Below are 18171 nucleotides of genomic sequence, written 5' to 3'. Positions count from 1 at the left end.
ATAAAGAACATTTGCAATAAAATATGCTTTAATGTAACCCAATAACACATACAGTAATTATCATATATTTCATAATTTTTGTGATTCGATATATTTCTTAGTTCTCCACACATCTGACGAAGCACAAACAAAATTCCTAATTAAATATTCAAACATACAGGCAGAAATAGTCTTTTGTAAGGCAGTGTAACGTTACGTGCTTGTCTATGTGGTGTGATTCTATGTCAGGGCTGCTGTATTGTTTTGATTGGGAAAATCATTTAGACAGGTAGATTACAGCTGCGGATTACTGTACCTAAGGTTGGTTTTCTTTGGGTTGTTTGACTCTTTGTAAAACAAATATTTCTTTTAATGATACTTAAAATCGTATTTTGACAAATTAGTGTACACTGAAGCAGAACGGTAGCTACCCGTCTGCTAGCTAGCAGCGTGCTAACGCTAGTAAGCAGCGCAGCTAGCTAGCTATTAGCTCATTAGTGTAATAAGCTAGCGCTAAACCATAGTTTCTGATATTGTTAAGTTCAATATGTAATTGTTTTTTGAGGCTAACGGTAGTCATCATGAACAACAGTTAAGCGTTTTCCATACTGCAATACTCTTAGTGCTGAAAACCAATTTCATGTAAAGCAGCTGTTAAAGTTAACGTTAGCTACATGAAGCTAGCTAATAACAGTATGGTTTGCTAGCTGGGCATTTGGTTTATCACGTACATGAAATTAGTTTTAGTTATAAATTGAATGTTATATATAAGCAGCTATGATTCCGTCGTGTAATTCTGACCACCCACTGGCCTGTGTGACGATATATGAACGCGTAGACCATACACTTTCTTTCATTAATGTAGCTTAGTGTTACCATTAGCTACTGTGAGCCGACGTTTGCAACAATGCTAACTGGATGCCCAAACATAAGCGTTATGTGTCAGATATTAACGTTATGACTAACCACAACGAATGCTAAATGCTAAGTAAGAGGTCATGTGCACAATGACACAATGCACTATTTATTTTATTTTATTTTATTTCATAATAATGACCTGATCACTGTACATTATGCCGCTTACTACATGGTTACTTATCAAAAATATTTACGTGGCAAAAATATTAATTTAAAAAATGATTTTATGGCTTTATTTTGCAAGAGTGACCGACTCACTTTTATCCTGCTTGGTTATGTTCCGCAAAACCCATGAACTCAATCAATAAATTCTTCCATATGCTAAAACTGCGTTGGCAAAAGTGGGTGTTATGGACTTGAGTCCCCCAGGACCCCAGTACATTGGTATTTTTTAAAAGCTCACTAAAACAGAAAATAAGCTACAATGATTAGTCGATCAACCGCAGATTAGTCAATCAGTAGTAGTAGTAGTTACCAACGAATTTGATGATCAGTTAATCATGTCATGAATTTTTTAAGGTAAAATGTCAAAGATTTGTTGTCTTCTTGCTATGGATAGTAAGTAAAGAGTTGTAAGGGTTTTGAACCGATGATTGGACAAAATAAGTAATTAATCTAAATTATTAATTTATTAACCATGAAAATAATCAACAGAGTAATCATTAAAGAAAATAATAGTCACTGCGGCCCTTGAAAACAGTAATATTAAGACATTAGCAACACATTGGTGACAAGGTCATGGAAAATTGGAATGATAGAATAAAGAACCTGTGACATTTGACAAAATGTAGGTAATATAACGATATATTGATTTTATACTGCTAGCACTGTATGAGACTGGATATTGTCTGGGATATCATTATATTGTGATATGACAAGTTTTTTTTCTCTCAGGTCTTAAAGGCTGTATTACAGTTAAATGATGTGATTTTCTGACCTCACCAGACTGTTATAGCTGTTCTACTGTTAACCCTTACCCACTTTGTCACTATATCCACATTACTGATAATTATTTATCAAAAATGTCATTGTGTTAATATGAAGGTACCAGTAGTCATCCTTGCAATATTGTCACAATATCGCTAAATACTGATATCAGTATTTGGTCAAAAATATTGTCATTTTGCCAATATTGCCCATCCCAAACAAAAAGTATAACTTTTGGGTCTGCAGGTAGTCCAGTTGGTAGGATTAAGGTTAACAGAGCAAAGTGTTGTAGCATATTACTACTATTTAAATATATAAAGTGATGTCTTAGAGTTTTCAAAAGTTAAGTCCACTGTGTAAAAGTTGTGTAGTGCTGTAATATTCTGTCCAGGTTAAACTCAATGCATTATCATCAAATCCTGAATTTTGTACTTTCATCCAGCAGAGGGCACTGCAGCATAGCATTTAGTTCCTGAGTTTGGAAAGAAGAACACTGATAATATATTTTATACTCTTTGTTATTAGCTTTTAATGTTTTTGTTCATGGACTAAGCCTCAGCATCTTAAATCCCTACCTGCAAATAAAGTTTCTTGCTCAAATAAGCTTCACAGAATAGGTGAGACACAGACCCTGCTCCTCTTGTGTGTCAGTATCTGTGATGAAAGAATTTATAGGTGCTACTAGAAACTAACTTCAGACATCAGAGAGTTTTTTGAGAAATGTTTTCTTAACTGCCTGCTGTAGGGGGGATTTCCACCACATGTTCTTTTCCCAAATGTGCTTTTTGGTGGTTGACTGGCTAATTCCTTTGTGACTGTTCCCACAGTATTTAGTGGCAGGGGGGCAGAAACCACATCCAGGATACAGAGGCTCACTTCCCACGTAGTGATTTAGAAGAGGTCAGAGGTTAAAACATGATGATATTGTTCCTATTTTCAGAGCTCAACCTGGGCTGTTTGCCCAGAGCTACTCTGAGTCAGCATACTTTTTAATTAAGTGCTCTCTCAATTAATTCTAATAGTCTATAGTCCTTTTTTAAGCAAAATTGACCTATGCCCAATGGTGTTTTAACTACTTTTAAGGGTAAAAAATATTGTTTTAAGTTCAAGGTAGGATTTAAAGCTGGGGTAGACAATTTATTTTTTGCTTTATTGGGCAAAAACTCCATAATAACCTTGAAGAATAATGTAATTCTGAGAGAAATCTAAACTTATGCACCTCCTCTTGGCTCTGTTTTCAGGCTTTAGAAAATCTAGTGCCTGTTGGGTGGTTCAGTAAGATATTTGATCATTGAGCCTCATTCCCAAAACGTCAGTATTTCACAACTTGAAAATGAGACTCAACAATCAACCATCTCCGATCCACCAATCCAAGGCAATGTAATTTGATGACCTGTGAATAAGACTCAATGATCATCTGTTTTTTTCTAGAACTGCTTGCTGCTCCTTTAACACCAGTAACCTGTTTTTCTAACACTGATATTTAGACTACAAAGTCTAAGCTGGGCCAGAAGTTCAGCTAGAGATCAGATTTTGTTTCCACAGAGCTTTTTAGCATGTGGGCGTTCTCTTATCTCTATTTACAAGGCAGTACCATAACACTACTTCCTCCTGTTGAAAATAGGCTACATTAGCGGCCGAGGAGTTGGGATGATGTGTTTTTTCATTCACTTGCTCAATAGTGATTGATGGCGGCAAGACATTTCTATTAGAGGAAATGTGGCTGGCCAAGAGGAGGTTGGGAGCCAAGACAGGGAGGAGTTTGGACAAAAGGCAGAAAAGGCGATCCCGCTGCCGAAGGAGCAGTCTGCTCTCTGTTTCCTGGCTGGGCAGCATCCCTGGTGACAGTTTACCACACCTCCAAACCCTGTCGCAAAATGCTTAACCCACCTTCACAAGGCAGTGTCCCAATTTATCACTACTCTTACTTTAGTTCATCAGTAACGTTTTAAGATCATATTTTAATACCAGTTAGGCTTGTAGCCCTTACCATACTGCTTTGAGACATTTCCTATAGAGCTGCAACAATTAAACAATTATTAAATTAATTTTGATGGTTGATTAATCGGTATGAGTATTTTTTTTTTTTTTTAAAGAAAACAAAGCCTGGATTATCTGATTCCAGCCTCTTAAATCTGAACATTTCTGGTTTGGACAGAAACCAAATATCTTTTGGTTGTGGGCAAAACAAGACATTTGAAGATGTCATCTTGGGCACTGATTGACATTTGTCGCGATTTTCTGACATTTTATTCATTGATCATGAAACTTGACAGATTAATCGACAATGAAAATAACTGTTAGTTGCAGCCCTAGTTTCCTATTCTAACATCTCCTGCTGTTTTTCTTCAGGTCTCGTCTGTAGTCGTAGACGTCATGGATGAGCAAACTGGCTCTCCTGGAGCCAACACTGAAAACAACGGCCAGAGAAATGGAGATGAGGTAAGAGCTGAACACGCAGATATCAAATGACATATTTTTCCAATTCAAACTCCAAGAACGTCCTGCCAATGGATATCATGTGGGATTGCTACCTGAACCTTCAAAAAAAAAAAAATCTGTTTTTGTTATCTTTGCAGAAGCCACGACGTGGCAGCTGGACCAAGGGGAGGAAGAGGAAGAAGCCAATGAAGGACAGCAACGCACCAAAGGCCCCCCTAACGGGCTACGTTCGCTTCATGAACGACAGACGGGAGCAGCTACGCGCAGAGCGTCCAGACGTTCCCTTTCCAGAGATCACGAGGATGCTGGGCAACGAGTGGAGCAAGCTGCCCCCCGAAGAGAAGCAGGTCAGTAAAGAAGTTCCACACAGCATTACACAATGAGCACACAACTGTGAGGATGTGTAAAAGTTCTGCATTTTTTTCCTTTCCGCTTTGTATCGTACACTGTTCAAGATAACTTGCAAAACGCTTAAAGGAACAGTTCAACACAAAGTCAAAAATACACACTTTTCCTCTTACTTGTAGTGCTATCTAGATAGTTGTGGTGTGAGCTCCAGAGTTTTTGAGATATCAGCTGTAGAGATGTCTGCCTTCTCTCCAGTATAATGGAACTAGACAGCATTCGGCTTGTGGTTCTCAAAAAGCCAAAAAATACATCTGAAAAACAGCAATGTCTCTTTCAGAAACCATGACGCAGTTACTCAAGATAATCCACAGACCGTGTTGTGAGCAGTTTCATGTAGGAACTACTTTCTCTCTGCTAGAAAGAAATCACACACACTGTGAAGTCATAGATTAGCCATCTCAAATTGACAACTACTCTACCAATACACCTGTTTAACAAGCGTGAGCATGGCGGCGTTGATGTGTCAATCTGCTCTGTCCACAGTCTCTTCTCCACCACCGCTATGTTTTACACAAGCACAGCATGCTAGCTCAGCTAATAGGCAATTATTACAAACAAGCTAAAACAAAAGCTGTTTGCATCTTGTCTGACTGTTAAGCTTAGTTTGCCACGTATCTTAAAATTTGGCAAACTCTTGTAAACTGAGCTCCTGGAAGCAACAGATCATCCCCTCCTCTCTGCCAGCAGTACCTGCAGGCAGTGAATCACGTCAGAGGACGACAGGATGAAGATGTTCTTAATTCCTTCTAACCTTAACTCTGTATTTTGAAGCCAGAAATATGATTTATTTTGCTGACATTTTAGATTTGTTTCCAGTGAGATATTATTGAGTTACATAATTGAGACTTTACTTTGCTGCTCCAGCAACAAAATTCAATTATATTTGAAATAATAAATTTTAATCCTGTTCTGAATTTATACCTTTGAAAATAAAATGCTTTTTAAAAAGCAATTATTAATGATGAAGAACCTGAACTGCTGTTTTTAAAGGGGCAGCAGAACCAAAACACAAGTGGTTCTCCTTCAGCTAATATGAATGTGAGTATTATAATGATTTTCTAAACTGAAGTACTTGGTAAATAATTGTTTTCTAGAGCTTTAAATCCATTATATCTATAACATTTTGCTGGTTTGGTTGTTAAGTTGCATTAAATTTTTCATTCTGAGTGGTATTTAAAATTCTTAAATTTAACTTGGAGAATGCTGGAGGTTTCCTGAGGACAGAGGAAAAATATGAATTTTTATTTTTTTTTAGATGAACTGTCCCTTCAAAATTCTATCTGAGTATTCATATAGATTAATGCAGCAATAATGAATACACAGTAGGGTGATTCAGGCTTTGAGAAAACAGTGAAAGAAAATAAACAGACCAGAGGCTGGAGCAGCCAGCAGAAAAAAAATCTGTTTAGGTTTTTGATTAACTGGGTGTTGGATTTTTAATTGCCATTACTTTTGGCTTTCAGTAATTGCACCAACGGTGCCCCAGAGAACCGGACTGAAATATTCATCTGCAACATGCCAACACTTAACACTATCCCCATCCAAAATTAGCTTAACACACTCTCAAACCAGCAGAGACTTTCATCTGATTTTTCAGTATGCACAAAGGAGGTGTAGGAACAAAAGTCTGTAGAGCTGCTAAAGCACTGATTTACACATGACTATGTTTGGTAGGTGTTTGATATCCTTTTATAGTTCGTATTGCTATAGTTTGTCCTAGATATGCCCTCAACTGTGATGCTGGAACAACAGAGAGAGATTAAAAGGATAAAGTTGCTTTCCTGTAGCGATAGAAGCTTTATTACAGTGTTCTAGCACATTTTCCATGAGAATATGTCATATGGACGAAATATGATTATTGTTGCTGAGATTTCTGAGTGATACCACTGTCCCTCAATGCTTGGATGCCCTTTTTTAAATACAGCAGAATACGGATCATCATCACTTTCCATTGCCTTTAAACAGGGATGTAACAATAGCCAAAAGTCAGACCTCAAAAAAACAAAAACAAAAAAGCAACAATAACATCATGTATTACCGATGTTTCACTGTGGACATCGCCCAACCTAATCCCTACATTTTATGATACATCTTTATTTCATAACTTTCTCTGAAAGATGTCCTATTTACGTTATGACATGAAATTCTGTCTTTTAGAAACCTGTAATGAACATTTTTTAATTGTACATTTAACATAATGCCAGAATCAGCACTTCACATGTCATTTACCACATTTTCTCAGCTTTTTTTGTTAGAAAAACACCTCATGTACTCAGTTATGAGCGTTATTCAAAGTGCATATTACCAGTGAAAATATAAGAAGCCTAGACATGTTTTGTTTTGAAATCCAAAGGTGGGATGAAGTCCAAATAGCCGTGCTGCTGATTGTTATTGCACAGAGTTGCACAAAGTTTAAAGCTGAGACAGATATGTCAGCATCCTGGGACAAGATAGTTTTAGTTTTTTTCCCTCTAATTCCTGAACTAATTGTATTAAAAGATGCATTTTTCATTACAAGCCTTAAGTGAATGTAGGTTATTAATAGTGGAAATAACAGATTTCTGTCTTTTGAATGGAACTAATCCTGATTAGGAATAATTACTCCCACTCAGCGTGCCATCTCACCCACAATCCTCCTTCATCCTGTTTCGCCAAAATCTCATTTCCCTCTGTTTTTGGCTGAATCTTCCCTGCTCCTCTCACCTTTCTTTCTTCTCCCTGCAGCGATACTTGGATGAGGCGGAGCGAGATAAGGAGCGCTACATGCGGGAGCTGGAGAAGTACCAGAAGACGGAGGCCTACAAACATTTCACCAGGAAGGTCCAGGAGAAGCAGAAGGGCAAGCGGCACAGGGGAGGTGAGATCGGGTTAGAAAAGCAGGAGGACGATAACTTGGCATCATCTACTGATATTAGTTTGTCTGGCAGTCATCCCACCATCATTTTGAGCTACTACTGTTTAATGAATGGTTGGCAAGTCAAAGACCTCATATGTCCGGTGACATTTGGGTTAAGCAGGTATTATGTTTTCTGGACAGTTCCTGCCTGGACAGGCTGACCAACACTAACCCTTAGTGCATTAAGTAAAATTCATTTAAAAAAAAGGGAATGGAAGCTTTAAATAGTATTGATCATAAAGATGTCAATGAGCAAGGCACCAAACTTTTGATGCTTTTGTGTTGCTGCATAAATTCGCCCCTAAACCAAAAGTATTTTTTTCCTCTTGCCTGAATCCATCTAGATTGTTTTGGTGTGAGTTACAGAGTTTTTTAGAGCTCAGTCGCAGAAATGCCTTTGAGTGGCTCGTACGACACGGTTGGCAGGCATAGTTCAACAGAAAGTTTGTACTGGACCCCATTAAGAATTGAGCCAATAATGAATGTATTAATCTATAATTAATCATTCTAGAAATGGCAATAATTGCCCATCACTCGCCATTGTTTTTTCTGGCAGAGGCATTGGTTGAATAAGGAAACTTCAATTTAAAATGAGAAGAAAAAAAATAAAATTAGGACAAACAATTGTTAGCATTTTCAGCGGTTAAGGGAAATTTACAAAATTTACAGCCCAGGTCCTACATGGAACTGCTCAAAACAAGGTCTGTGGATTATCTTGAGTAATCTGGTCATTATTTCTGGAAAAAAACATTGCTGTTGAGTTTTCAAGTGTATGTTTTTTGGGGGGATGGGGCTTTAAGCACCACAAGCAGGTGTCATCTAGTTCCAACATATTCGAAAAGAAGCCAGACATCTTCATGACCGTTATCTCCAAAACTCAGCAACTCAGAGCAAACCTATCTAATAAGGTTGTCAAAAGTAATGATGTATCAATATTATATCAATACCACATGTCTTAAACAAAACAATATCTGTTAATTATAGCATCAAAAGTACCAGAGCTATAAAAAAAATTACTGAAGTGCTCATTCAAGGCCTCCTGCCTGAAATTTGGTTCGCAGCAAAACCAGAAAGTGTTTGTTTTTTTATTTTGTGTGCTGTTTTTATTTTCTTTCCGCTATTAGTACTGAAAGAGGAATCTTTTTTTTTAACGTATGCTATACTGAAGTTTAAAATTCTGGTATTGTGACAATTCAGGAAAGAGGGAAACTATGTGTTTTTTGATTTTGGGGTGAAATGTTCCTTTAGACTTGAAACATGATGTCAGTTTATATACCAAAAAATAACAAGGCAAAAACTCTACAGGTAGACTATGGCACAAATAAACTCATATTAAAACTGTTTGCCGTGTTTTACTCCATAGTTTGTATCTGTTCCATTATTGGATTTAGAAACTCAGAGCTCATTATTCGCTTTGCTCAGTCAATGGAAATGTGGCACAGAAAGGAGATACTTTGTAGTAGTAGTTCAGGTTATGAGTTCAGCTCAAGGCCAAAGAGCTGTTACTGTGCTCACAAAACACATGGTCTACATTATTTGTTCCTATTATGTTACGGTGGATAAATCTCGGTTTAGATATCCAAAATGTTGATGACATAAACAGCTCTGCCCTGGCAAAAAGGTCTGAGAAGAGTCAAACGGCTCTGCTAAAGTAGATTCTCTGCCTCATTTCAGTCCGTTCAAAATGGATAGGATTTGTTGGATTACCTTGATTTATTTGATCAGTTCATGATGGAGTAAAGGCACGCTGCGCCGGGGGAAACATGAATCATCTGCTGTCCTCTTTCTTTATTCTTTCCTTCCTCTCCAGATGGTGGGCACCAGGTAGCCAACGAGGCCCTTCACGAGGTCAGTAACTCCTTCCTGCCCAATCACGCTCAGAGTCACTTTTCTCAACAAGTAAATATATTTAATTAAGTCAAGAACTCCTCTCATTATTGCAACATAATTGTATTTACTCCACACTTCCTGCCCAGGCAAGGAAAGCAAAAGATCTTATCAGAGTGATTTGGGTGTCTGTTGTGAGACATATTCATAACTCATTTAGCAGCAGGATGTCACATAAAGAGAAAAGGGAGACTGGAAGACACTAACGCATTATACAGACATTGTTTCAACTGTAGAAAGGTGTGACAAACTGTCTGAGCACTATACCCTGGTGTTCAGTAGAAGAAATAAATGAAATAAGTTCCACAGTGAAACTTGGAAAAGACTTTCTCTGGTTTTGCCATAAGTGAATCACATTTTCTTTTGTTTCATTGTGCTGTAAAATGTTACGATGACCTTCTTAAACCTTATTAAATCCAGACACATAAAGTTCTTCCTGTCTTGTAGGGAACTGTGGCTGCAAAAACAAATACATTCACATGGTTGGAGCAGGAATATATCAACAAATACTGAACATATAAGATTAAGTCAGTCATTATCTGGCTGTTCAGTATGAAGATTCAAGGATTCATTCCTTTTTTTCAGTGTCACACTAAACTCATTATATCCGCCTACATGGGTCTCATGATTGAGCTTACCCTTTAATGCATTTCTTCGTCCTCTCTAATGTGAAAACATCAGATTTCCAGGAAGTCAGAGAGAAAGCTTAAGTGTGAAAGTGTGCGTTCTTCTACTCATAGTTCAGTTATGAAATCCCAGCATACCACAGAGCGTCTCTCCAGTCAGGCTGCTGACTAGACCTGCAAAAATTAAATGACTATTAAATTAACAGCCAGTTATTTTGATAATTGATTAATAGTTTTGAGTCATTTTTAAGAGAAAATGTCAAAAGTTTCTGATTTTTAGTTTCTCAAATGTGAATATTTTCTGGTTGATTTACTCATCTATGACAGTAAACTGAATATCTTTGAAAGGTGGATAAAAACAAAGAATTGAGGACGTCATCTTGGCCTTTTTTCTGACATTTTATGGCCCAAACAGCTAATTCATTAATCAAGAAGATAATTGACAGATTAATCGTTGATGAAAATAATTGTTAGTTGCAGCCCTGCTGACAGCGCTGCTGTCCGGCGTCACGCCTCCCTCTGTTTCTATCACCCTTCACCTCTTCCGTCAGGGTTTAGAGGCTTGTGGTGATTTTTTGAGGCTGAGTTAGTAAAGTCGACAGCCTGCTGTGCTGTGGCATTGCTCTGTGACACAGCTAAAAAAGAAGAGCCGAAACCTGTTTACGAACTCCACCACCTCAGGTTTCACCTCCTCTCATCGGTTAACCATAGAGCATGTAGTCATGAGGATTTTTTTTCATCAAGTGTGCCAGCTGATATAAAAATATATTTATGATTTCCATTATTTATAATACCTCATTGAAATGTTACCCCCGTGGAGGTTATTTGAAGAGTCCCAGTCAACTGAGGGGTCTCTGACGATGATTCATTAACTGTTCACGGGGCAGACCTACGTTAGAGTAGTTCAAATGACTGTCCCCAAAATATCTGTGAAAGTGTTTTATCAATATGATTTGTAAAGACTTTGAAACCTTTGCAAAAATGCGAGAATGTCACTAGTTTCATTAATTATGGGTTTGTGTGATGGATAGAGTCTGTTTCTTTCCCAGGAGCCTGATTCTGTTGCCCTCTTCATGCACTACACACTAAGTGTTTATTGTTGCATCACTAAAGCTGGGTTAATCCTCTTTGGTGCCATGTTTGTGTTCGTGATCCAAACACTTGGCCTCCACTAAGTGCATTATTCATTTTTATGAAGTTCTGCATGTAATTAAGAGGTTTCCTTTGTAAGTCTTAGCACGCTGTTGAAGGGTTATGGCCAAGGTGACTTTATTGGAGTCAGCATTCCTGTGGGAATACCAGTGTTTCCCCTCTAGATTTGAAAGGACGTGGCTTTCAGCATTAATCTCATTATGTTAAGAAATGAAGAAGGATGATGCATGCTCTCAGAGGGGGGTATGCAAGTGAAACCTGCGCTGTATCTTGTGCTGGTACTGTGAAACATATTTTTATTGCAAATGTATTGCAAATCATTTCAGGGCCTTTGATATCTGAGCCGCGCTGTTGATGAAATTTCTTCACCATGCTCATTTCTTAAACTGTATCACTGTATTTCCCCTGTGGCCAGGTATGAAATCAATTACCCGCCCACCTACTGCCCTGCTAGATAAATGACCACCTCTCGCTGTCAGTCTGTGTGGCCAAATGTTTCCACCGTTGAGCTTATCTCCTTCCCTCTCACTGTCTCTGGCTCTCAACAGAAGGATGCAGAAGGGAAGGACAGAACCGTGTTTGACATACCAATCTTCACAGAGGAGTTCCTCAACCACAGCAAAGGTAAAGCGCTTGAACACAGCCAGCTGTCTCGTTCAGAAAAGACTTTGTAGTTACTTTGTGAGCTCTTAGGTTTTTAAACCTCCATTTGTCTAAGTGTTCCTAACCCTTTCCTGTGCTACCTCAAGAAATCTTAGTGCTCCATCGTCCCAGAATAGTTCCACAGTCCAATGAACTCAGAGATGCCCTAAACTTAAAAAGAACACACCTCTCTGAGCAAATAAAAAATTTATGGTGGCACCAGCTGCTTTATCTGGCTGTATCGTCTCTGGACTTCTCCTCTGATCGACCATTGTTTCAGTTTCTCTGTGTGTGTGTGTGTGTGTGTGTGTGTGTGTGTGTGTGTGTGTGTGTGTGTGTGTGTGTGTGTGTGTGTGTGTGTGTGTGTGTGTGTATTCCTCAACAGCACGTGAAGCGGAGATGCGGCAGCTGCGTAAGACCAACATGGAGTATGAGGAGCGTAACGCAGCGCTGCAGAAACACGTGGAGAGCATGCGCGGGGCGGTAGAGAGGCTGGAAGGCGACGTGATGCAAGAGAGGGGACGCAACGGGCTCCTCCACCAACACCTGGAGACCCTGCGCCAGGCGCTCACCTCCAGCTTTGCCACTGTACCTCTGCCAGGTGAGAACAGATCATTTCACAGGCCTGGAATTTTTAAACTTTTATACAGGTTAATGCAAGTGCTTAACCTGACAATAAGACAGAACAAATTAAACTGTAATAGAGTGAAATAAAAATTATAGATGAAATAAGGACGAGGAATAAAACTGTTGGCAATGACATACAATAAAATACATTTAAAAGCAGTATTAATAATATAGAGTTAAATAAAACCTGGCCTAAGAACTAGATACAAGAGATTAAAACATACGAAACAAAATAAACAAATAAAACTGATAAAACACAAAACAATACTGATAATTATAAAATAAAAGATAATGTTGAATAAAGTAAAGTAGAACTAAATAAAATTAATAACATAAAATTAAACTAAATGTCAGTTCGTTGTATGAAGACAAAACAGTCTTAGTACAATCAGCTGATAATTAGTCTGATCAACCATCGTGAGTAATCAACACAAACACACATCATTATACTGTAATCCATTAATCAAACCAGTAACTAACAGCAGTCGCTGTCAGACAACCTTGTTAGTAACTTTAGCAGTTACCTTGTATCCGGGGATAATTACATCAACATTTCCTTACGTGTCTGCAAGAACACCAGCTCTTGAGACACAGTTTAAAGGGTGACTGTTTTTTTTTATGAGCACAACAGCAAGTTCACAACAGAGCGTGCCATGTGGGTAGTTAGTTTTAGAAGGAGCTTTACAGCCACACTCCAGGGCATCCATGGCACCGGCTGTCTGTTATAATTCCTGCCCTGATTTCAGTGGTCATCCAAGTTCCAGAAACGCATCAATCCATATGACAAGAAAATTTGTCTTAAAATCTTGTTTTCCTGAATGACTTTGTTGTAGGCAGGTTTACCTTGTTGAGACATGAGCAGTGGTTACTTAACTTACATCCACTTTGAATAAATCCTTTAGATAAAATTATCTTGTGCTTTTTTCTTTAGTTTCAATAAAAATAAGATAAATGACTCAACACTATCCTCGATGACTAAGACTAAGTCAGCATTTCTGCGGCCTTGTAAGTTTGTCAGATATTTGCTGATGAAGAGTTCTTGTCTCATCTATTACTGCAGTAGACTTGGACCATTAGTTTTGGGAATCATGGACAAAAAAGTGAAATATACTCCTTTTTTAATCAAGATTCTGCTGTGTCTGGAAAATAAATTTGCTTTGCTTTTATTTCTGAAAGCGTGCTGTGCGGCTGTTGGACTTAAAATTTGCTGATATTGATCAATGCAGATTATAAACTGCTATTGACTTGATATCCCATACCAGTAATCCATCCGCAGACACAAATGCAAATACTGTAGTGAGCTATTAGCTCCAGAGTCACAGTCTAAGGTGGAGAGACATAAATAATAATGTAGGTGTGTTGATTCATCCACTGTGTATTTACCGTGCTTTGAACTCCAGCGTCTCTCCTCCTGGAGAGATATATACTTAAAACAGATTGTACAGTGGAACCACCTGCTGTTTGTTCTTTCAGAGACCGGCCGTGTTAGTCAGGCTGTGACGCAAGCCTTCTTAATTTTAACATTATTTAAACTGAAGGAATGTGGTCCTTCTTTGTTCACACTTGTTTTATGCACATAACAGGACCCGTGCTGAGCTCCCACCCACAGGTTTTCTCCTGCAATTTTCCCCACACCTATTTGAATTTCTTGCTCACACAGCGGAGATACAGACTCTACAAACAGCACAAACTGACACAACACTAGTGGAACTGTTTCGTAAGAACTTGACAATGAAAGATGATTAGAAAATATACTTAAATCTGGCCTCAGTGAAGCTCCGTGGCACTTTCTGTTTGGTCAATAAATTAATAACCGGTAACATCAAAGCTTTTTTCTTCCTTACACCTCTCATAGTCTTGATGGTTTTGATGCACATTTGAACTATGCAAGCGCTCAGAATAAAAAGCCAGAAATATCCAATGAAGCCGATGATTCCTCTTGTCTGCTGCCAGCCAGTCTCTTTGGCTCTTTGACCCAGTCTGGGGACATCCCTTGATGTCGCTTGCAGCAGAAACATCAGGAATGACAAGTAGTGACTGGTGTTGTTGTGCTGGGATCATTTATATTCTGATTAGTCTTGTCATCTTGTGATTTCTGCCCTTGGCGTTCAGTAGTGACCCCTGCCACCGCTTAGATGATGAGTTAGGAATAAATGACACGGCACAACATCACTGTTAAAGATTAAAGACTCAATGTCAGCTGCAACCTAATGTTGTTGCTTATGGATTGACCTTTGAGCTTTTTTTTCACCTTAAAGAATAATTTTGATTTTGAAGTGGGGTTGTATGAGGTCTATATTATTAGTGTATCAGTGTATTAGCTACTGGAGATGGTGGTTGGCACACCCCCATCTGAGGAAAGCAGAAGGAATACCAGTGTAGGAAGCACAGTAATGTGCTTTAATTTGTATAATCAATTAATCAGTTTGTGTAAAATTGATGATTCTCTTCAGAGGAGTCTGGTTGCTTTGGAGACAGAGATATTTGGCGTAAACTGAGATTTGATACTGATTTTTTAGGTGAACCTTATATAAGTTGGTAATGTCCATTTTGCTGCAGACCTTGTCCATAGCAACATTGCATCATGCAGCCCCATTTCAAATAATCCGAACTATCCCGTTAAAACAACCACAAATACTTAAGAAATCTTTAAGTGCTGACATCACATACTTGTTGTCTTACAGCCAGCGGAGAGACGCCCACTCTGGAAACCATTGACTCCTACATGAAGAAGCTCCACAGCATCATCGTCAGTAATCCCCAAGAACACGAGAATCTGATCAACACTGTGAGAGACGTGGTCAACCGTTTGGACAGGTAAGAGCTGCTTCATGTGGATGATGACTTAAGTAGAGTTAAGACTAGGAACTAAGTAATGACTTTGTATTTTAGTTTATTTATTTTTAATGTACACAATAATGACCCACCAGGATTTAGTGGGATTTTTTCGGGTTTGTTGCAGCCGTAAATGCCTGATTTCATGGCAGAGGTTTCGAAAACTTATGATGCATATTGTAATGTTTAGGCATCTCTGCAATGAAACTGAGCAGGTGAAAGAAATTCTGGGGTTTTTGTATAATTCTTTAAAGTGTTGGGAGGTATTCCACAAAGAAGCAAAATCTGTTTGGAGTCCAAACAGCAAGCTCAAAATTATACAGTCTAAAAGTGTACAGAGCAGTGGACAGACCTTGGGTCCTTTTCAGTACTTGTGACAAAAAAAACAGAACAAAATAACACGATGATTATTGATCAGATTTGCAGTGACTGGACAAATTTGCAAGGCTGTGGAGAATTCACAGATCGGTTTGCGTGAATTGTTGCGATCACAACATCGGCACTTCCTGCAGGGACTGAAAAAATCACACGTTAACACAGTCCCTAAAAAGAGACCTTCTCTCAGTCAGACCAACACTCAGACATTTTAAAGACAAATTAATTACTCTAATTGACAATTTCGGCTCGAGGTCCATTTATTCAAGAGCTTCTTTAATTGTTTTAGCAGTGATTGATTTTTTTTTTTCTTTCCAGCTGCGAGTGACTTATGAGTGTCTTTCTGTCTTTTGCCCCAGATAATTGGACCGAGTCCAGCTGATGTGATGGATTGAGATTCACAGTGACATTCAGTAGACACTGCTCTTTGACGGTGAATCTTCCTGTCTATCTGTCATCCCTACTTGATTTTAAAACATCTTTTATTACTCTGCTAAGGTGATGTAGGTGAAGGTGATGTAGCGTCTCATATTTATTTATTATTTTTTACATATTTTTAAAAGTCTGTTCACACTTTATTAATATAGCTGTAGTTTGTTTTATAAAAAATATTCAGGTGAGAGGGCATGAAACAGTTTTCTGTCACTCCCTGCTCCTTTTCTGTCTCCACCGTCCATTTATAGCTAATGCTTCCACAACAATATCTAAACCATTATCAGTCACGTTCTGATCAAAGAAAAATGTGTCAGTGGGTTTGTATTTACCGTATCCAAGAGATATTGTTGAGCTAACTTTCTTTTATCATGCTCTGTTGAAGAAAAACGTGCCATTCATTTTCTTTTTCCTGTGTGAAAAAAGTGTTTGTGTTTTCAATAAACGTATTTACATCATGTCAGTTTGTTTGGAGAGGTTCATCACACGCTGGGAGCATGTTTGCACTGAAGGGAAATTCAAAGTTAGATACACTTGGTACCAGTGCCCTAGATTTCTTTATTTCATCTTATACAGAACGTCTCTCTCTCAAAGTTGGTGTCGTTTATATAACAGCCACTGTTGATCCGTTTTTGAAAGCATGTCTAAAATTTGCAGAATAAATATTAAAGCAGCGAATTCAGTTATTTGCCAAGCTAAACGCTGCTTTTCCAGTTTCTGATTTGTCACACTCGACTTCTAACAGCCTGGTTTTTAAGCGAATCTCCTGTATAAGATAGAACTATGTGGCTAATCTGCTGTAATACGTCACCGTTTGGAATTGTGCTCGCTCAGCGCCTGAGCTTATTTACTTACAGTAGGTGGGGAGTCAAAAAGATTTGGATCGGTTAAGTTAATTGAGCAGCTCTGCTGTAATTTACTGGAATCTGGAGAAAGAGACACGACTGTGGGGCTCATTCAAAGCCACTGAGCTGCACACAGCTTTGGAAAACAATAACCTACTGTATGATGAGGATTTTCCCACTCATAGTCTTCTTAGTCGCGAGGAGAACGAAAGTGGAACAAAATGACTGCAGGAGACTCTGCCATAAATCCTTTTTAGTAAATCAGATTTACAGTACGAAGCGCTTGGAAATTTAAAATCTGTTCCTGTTTGTATGATGAGGAGCCGGCCAATCAGCCTGCATGTGAGCTATCAAGTTGCTAACGTACTGTATTTGTTTCTCACTTGATGTTATGAGCCCTTCCTGTTTCCATTCACTGATGCCCGTTTCCTCTTTGCCAGCTGAGACTTCCTGTCCACAATGGCCGCATGTGTTGCAGTGTTAGATCCAACAATGTCCCTAACAGATGTTCTGCTCCCACAGGAGAGTTTGTGGGTTTATACACTGAACTAATGATACACATTTGCTGACTGCTGTAATACTGATTACAGTAGAGGAAGAAGTATTAGAATCATTTACCCAAGTAAAAGTAGCAATAGCACAGTACAGAAATTACAAGTAAAAGTCATGGACAAAATTACATTTAAAGTACCAGTAAAATGTACTTAAAGTATTAAAAGTAAAAGAACTCATAGTGTGGATCATTATTATTGATGTATTAATATGTAATTAGTACTTTACTTCACATAGTCTGGTAATTAAATCTGTAATAAGACATCATATTATATAAACTGATCATATGAATTAGTGAACTAGAAGTACATTGTGGCATAACTCAAAATATTTAGTACAAGTAGCTCAAAAAAGTACAGTACTTGAGTGTATGAGTGTGTGAGAAAAGTTAGTTTCCTCCACTGCTGATATTTCTGTTTTATATGCACATTGTAAAGGTCCAGCTCCTCCTGTGTCATGTGATGTGACGCAGTGTGGAGAGGACTTTGGAAATTTACAGGTCATTATGAACATTTGACATTTTACAACCCGGAAGCAAATCAAACACCGGCTTATTTTGGTACTAATTCAGTTTGTGGTCAAAGGGAAACGAGCAGTAGATTTGCGGTTTAAAAACAAAACAAAAAAA

General features: G+C 38.3%; 1 protein-coding gene across 3 annotated transcripts; it reads left to right on the top strand.

The window, feature by feature from the left end:
* The first annotated feature begins 4128 nt into the window (after window positions 1-4128).
* On the top strand, window positions 4129-16604 carry hmg20a (high mobility group 20A). Of its 3 annotated transcripts, none has more exons than XM_084734567.1 (8): window positions 4129-4266; window positions 4404-4613; window positions 7399-7531; window positions 9381-9418; window positions 11787-11859; window positions 12263-12478; window positions 15189-15321; window positions 16033-16604. In XM_084734567.1, the coding sequence occupies exons 1-8, from the start codon at window positions 4201-4203 to the stop codon at window positions 16040-16042; spliced, it is 879 nt and encodes a 292-aa protein (XP_084590693.1). In that variant the 5' UTR covers window positions 4129-4200; the 3' UTR covers window positions 16043-16604. The 3 variants fall into 3 exon arrangements, with proteins under 3 accessions (XP_084590693.1, XP_084590692.1, XP_084590694.1); XM_084734566.1 differs by having other exon boundaries at window positions 11784-11859; XM_084734568.1 differs by lacking the exon at window positions 16033-16604 and having other exon boundaries at window positions 11784-11859; window positions 15189-15325.
* The last annotated feature ends 1567 nt before the right edge of the window (window positions 16605-18171 follow it).

This window comes from Lutjanus erythropterus, chromosome 13, assembly GCF_056507025.1.
Source record: "Lutjanus erythropterus isolate fLutEry1 chromosome 13, fLutEry1.hap2, whole genome shotgun sequence".
Lineage (NCBI taxonomy): Eukaryota > Metazoa > Chordata > Actinopteri > Lutjaniformes > Lutjanidae > Lutjanus > Lutjanus erythropterus.
This window is presented reverse-complemented; position numbering and strand designations above follow the sequence as displayed.

Excerpts from the sequence above, each read along its gene's own strand:
- hmg20a (XM_084734566.1), top strand. The coding sequence starts at position 4,201 with ATGGATGAGCAAACTGGCTCTCCTGGAGCCAACACTGAAAACAACGGC. Across the intron at positions 9,419-11,783 it reads CCAACGAGGCCCTTCACGAG|AAGGATGCAGAAGGGAAGGA; the intron begins GTCAGTAACTCC and ends GGCTCTCAACAG. Across the intron at positions 12,479-15,188 it reads TGCCACTGTACCTCTGCCAG|CCAGCGGAGAGACGCCCACT; the intron begins GTGAGAACAGAT and ends GTTGTCTTACAG.